Genomic DNA, 4,590 nt, shown 5'->3' with positions numbered 1-4,590 from the left:
TACTTACTATTCTCAAATTTCCAAAAACTTTGGTTGCATTTTTCTTTGTGTAAAAGTGATGAACTGCAGTCTCCAACTATGCATGGTGATTCTTAAAATCATTAGCATTATGTTTGTCTTTGCCTCTATAATTCACACTTGCGCTCTTAAGCTCTTAAACGCACATACAATTGTAATTACTTTATGTGTGTAAAAATATAAAAATTAAACACTATATATATTCTATTCCAAACAATGCTACAGCATCACGCACGAGTCCCGTAATAATATATATATATATATATATATATATATATATATATATAGAGAGAGAGAGAGAGAGAGAGAGAGAGAGAGAGAGATGTTTTCAACACTTAAGGCCCGTAGCTAAGTTAAATTGTAGCACTACACATTCTTTGTAAAAAGACGAGAAAGCAAAGTTGCGTGCTGTGGATTCTGGCTCAAGCCTTGCATTGTGACAAGAAAGCACCAATGAAAACGATGGCATGCAAGAACACGTTACTCAGGGGGCTACAAAACTCATTAATTACTACAACAAAGAAAGGATCAAAACGTCAAGCTTAGGAGGACTTGCACCAAATGAAAATGATAGTTATTCACGGGTCTTCAAAACTCTTGCTACAACAAAGAAAGGATCAAAACGTCAAGCTTAGGATTCGCTCAGTTTATTCGTTTGGGAATCGTCTCTTTCTGATACCCTCGGCGACCTCTGCGAGCTTAGCTGGGTTTGGCAAGCACGCCGCAAGAGGGGAGCCTTCAAAGGCCTTCAGCCAGGCGTGAAAACGAGGCAGCTTCTCGAAGTCCCATTTAAGGCCTGCCACAGACTCCAATGCCGGCAGCCACACAACGAGGGGGGCCAACACCACATCAACAAAGCCCACTTGAGAGCCCCCGAAGTAAGGAAGCTCCTTTGCAAAGGCCCCTTCCAAGGTACTCAGATATCCCTTGCTTTCCTCTATAACTGCTCCAAACTCCTCCCTTGGCCCCCGAACAAGCTTCAACACAGCCTCAAGAACCTGTCCACCCACAATAATAACTAGAGGTCTTAGTTCAAGTGTATCTTCTCAATGCAAGATTAGCACAATATATTGGCTATAATAATTAGCCCCCGCCTTAAGATGCTTACCTTTTTATCACAGAAATCTGCCCAGAAACGAGCCATGGCCTTGTGGTAGGGGTCCTTGGGGAGCAAGTCGATGCCATGGGGGGAAGGGAAGGCCTCGTCGATGTACTCTACGATGATGAGGGATTCGCAGATGGGTTTGCCCTCGTGGAGGAGCACGGGGACCTTCTTGTGAACAGGGTTGGATTGCAGGAGGAGGGGGCTCTTGTTGTTAGGCCCAAGCTCTTGGGGAACGCTAGTGTAGGCGATGCCCTTGGCAGCGAGAGCCACATGAACGCGCATCACGTAGGGGCTGGCCCAAGCGTCCAGTAGCTGAACATCATGATTGTCTCCGGTGCTCGCCATGAAAGCTTGATATCTCTCCTCTCACGCTTCTACTGTAAAAGGAAATTAAGTGGATGAATGGCATCAACCCCTTTATAATAGATATTGGACGTCATCCACTACGTCACCTCCGTCCTTTTTCGCTATCAAGTCCAAGGTCGGTTGGTGGTTGTTGGTTGCCTCACGCATTGCGTTCATCCATTGTTTTTCAAGGGTTTATCCTTCACATTGCATAACACGCGAAGAAAAAAAAAATACCCTCCTCCCAACCTCTTTACATAGAAGTTCAAGTAGCATTCCTTTTCATGGGTTCGAAAATTATGACATTTCCTTTGCATGGGTTCGAAAATTATGACATTTTACAAAGACAATTTAATCAAGATGTGAATCCCCATGTATGGGTTACTTTTTAAGTATGAAACAAAGGAAAGTAACCAAAAACAAAGAGGTGTGATCGTAGTAGACCTCTTGTCCTTAGAATTATATATCTAGTCAAAAAAATTAATTTCCCTACTATATGCAATTAAAATCACAAATGCATAACTCTTCTTTTTTGTTTTTTGTTCCAACTAGCCTCAAGCCCAAGATCCTCCTCCTATTGTTATCATTTCTCACTACCCCTTAGGCATTTTTTTAATCCACCTAGGTGGTGATGCCAAGGAAGCACCTTGTGGGGTTTTGAAAACCCATGACCTCTTGATCCTAGAAAATGACCTTTACCACTTGAGTTATCACTTCATTGGTAGAAATTCACAACTAGATTAGTATTTGTAAACTCATCAATCAACAATAAGGCATAGCTTTTAGGCCTTTTTATTAGTTTTTCAAGGTTTGAGTTCAGCACACAATAATACGATATATCCTAGAAAAAAATATTATTATTTTTGGCTAGTTTTTCAAGGCTTGAGTTTAACAAATAATCATACAATATATCCTATAATGATCTTATGACACCTTAGAGTAGAATTACTCAAACTCAAACACAAAAATTAATAGAACATAGACTTTTCACAAATTGAAGACCAAAACCTTACATAAACAATTCAACAAAATAGCATAAACCATTAAAGCTTGAAAATAGAGAAGAAGTGACCCATCGATACATGGTTGGGTTCAATCTCCTCTGCGTGAGTAGGGTAAACAAGAGCTACCGCCATTATCTTACATCAAGGAGTATCTTACATCAAGGAGTCACGGTAGATACACCAAAGGGTCATACATTCAAGATATGAAGCAATAGTGTCCAAAGCTACAACTTGAACGGGCACTCGTAATGGTGTAACAGAGTATTTATGGCTATTCTCGTTTCACGAGCATGTGGTATAGCCAGTTAGGATGAAGTCCTAAGTGATGTACTTCGTGGATATATTATGAGAGTATTCATTGTAATAGCATTAGGCCTCTTATGAGCCTAAAGTGCCCAGCCGGCTATAGTTTAAGTGAGTGTGAAAACGTATGGCCATGTATATAAGTGAATTTCTCTCATAATACAACAGAATCTCCCATTGTGCAATTGAGTCCTGCTCTTTGCTAATCTCTCTCCCTAATGCATGCTAGTGAGTGTGTGTGAGTGAAGTGAGGTGAGAGGAGGGACGAGTACCCGTAGTTAGTGCAATGCGGCGGTGTAACAACGCTCACGGGAGGCTATTTTTTTTTTGAATTTAATAGTTCCGTGAAGTCTGGTTCACGATGTGAACCTTTTTCTGCAACTTCACGGAACTAGAGTTCATGCCCAAAAGATTCACGTTCTTGAAAACCACGCGCGTGTCAAAAAAAATTGAATTTAATAGTTTTGTGAAGTCCTGTTTACGACGTGAACCATTTCTTACAACTTCACGAAACTAAAGTTCACGCCGAAAAGATTCATGTCCTTAGGAACCACACAAAAAAAAACAAAATTTATAAAACCCGTGAAGTCCGTCGGCATGAAAACGGGTCAGTCGGTTTTTTTTTTTTTTAAAAGACTCTAGAAAACACCCTTGTTTGGAGGCTTGTATCTCCTAAATCGTATATCCAATGAAGGCACTCTAGGGCTCATCGAAAAGATGACACCAAGCTCTTCGACTTTGGACTTCACCGTCCAATGTAAAAATCAACCATTTTGGCCTTCGACCAGCTGCCTCAAAAATTAAGGCAAAAAGCAGTCAAACCACGAAAATTCGTAAAAAAACGTGCAAATGACGACAAGTTATATTCGGGATACTTTTTTAAGTTCTAAACGACAAAATCATGGACGACTCAGGAAAACAAAGTTGTAGTACTCCAAAAATACTACAGCTCCCTCATACAGAGTTTTTCAAAATTTCTCAGAAATGTGCTGCGATACAGGGAAAAAATGCTTAAATTTTTTTTTCTTCTTGAGACAGTGATGGAAAATAGGTTTTAGGACCTCCTCTTCCATCTGGGAAGTTACTAGCATATGCTTTTTCCAGAAAATTATCTCTAAGAGGTCGTTCACGTGCGTATAGCACCTAAGCTATTTAGGGCTAAAACGGGCACCTGTTTAACCCAACGAAGTGAACGCCTAGTCTCTTAAGGCTGTAATGGGCTATGAGAAAATATAAAAAGCCAAAAAAAAAGAATTTGTGTTTGCTCATTAAGGAGCACTTAGGCACTATGATATGGTTATGATGGAGGGATTACCCGGGATCACACAAGGACTGAACCCAATGGTTGACATCTTCAAGCCATTGAGATCCATGCTGCAAATGCACCTCCGGATACCATTGGCTATGCCTATAACAAGTGTGTCGTCGGGTTTTACACCCCCTATCACTTCGATCCCACCAGGCTTTGGTCCCTTACCTAACATCTCCCAAAAATCTTATAAGTACAAATCCTTTCATGGGGGATGCCCACACCTTGGACATGCTGACTAGTCTAGAAAGGGGGGTAGCCCAAGGACTCAGTGAGTCTCTTCCAACAAGAGCACACATACAGTTTGAGTGACTCATATAGAAATACCGCCGTACAAATTTTTAAAATTATGAGTAAATACGATGGAACAACAGATCTTGTTCAATTCATTCAAATGTTTGAACAAAGATGTGAAGCCTTTGGAAATCTCAACTATCCCACCAAGATACATGCGTTGAACCTATGCTTAGAGGGAAAAGGTAGTCGATGGTTCAACACATTGATAC

The 4,590-nt window shown here is 40.7% G+C and overlaps 1 protein-coding gene across 1 annotated transcript; it reads right to left on the bottom strand.

Moving 5' to 3' along the window:
* Positions 1–570: 570 nt before the first annotated feature.
* LOC147611549 (glutathione S-transferase U19-like) lies at positions 571–1,496 on the bottom strand. Its single transcript, XM_086784972.1, has 2 exons — positions 1,127–1,496; positions 571–1,016 (listed from the first exon to the last, which is right to left on the bottom strand). The coding sequence occupies exons 1-2, from the start codon at positions 1,466–1,468 to the stop codon at positions 666–668; spliced, it is 693 nt and encodes a 230-aa protein (XP_086641098.1). The 5' UTR covers positions 1,469–1,496; the 3' UTR covers positions 571–665.
* Between the last annotated feature and the right edge of the window lie 3,094 nt (positions 1,497–4,590).

Source organism: Cibotium barometz, chromosome 47 (genome assembly GCF_041138505.1).
Source record: "Cibotium barometz isolate CiBa-2024 chromosome 47, ASM4113850v1, whole genome shotgun sequence".
Taxonomy (NCBI): domain Eukaryota; kingdom Viridiplantae; phylum Streptophyta; class Polypodiopsida; order Cyatheales; family Cibotiaceae; genus Cibotium; species Cibotium barometz.
Note: the sequence above shows the minus strand (reverse complement) of the source record. Positions and strands in the feature narration are given on the sequence as shown.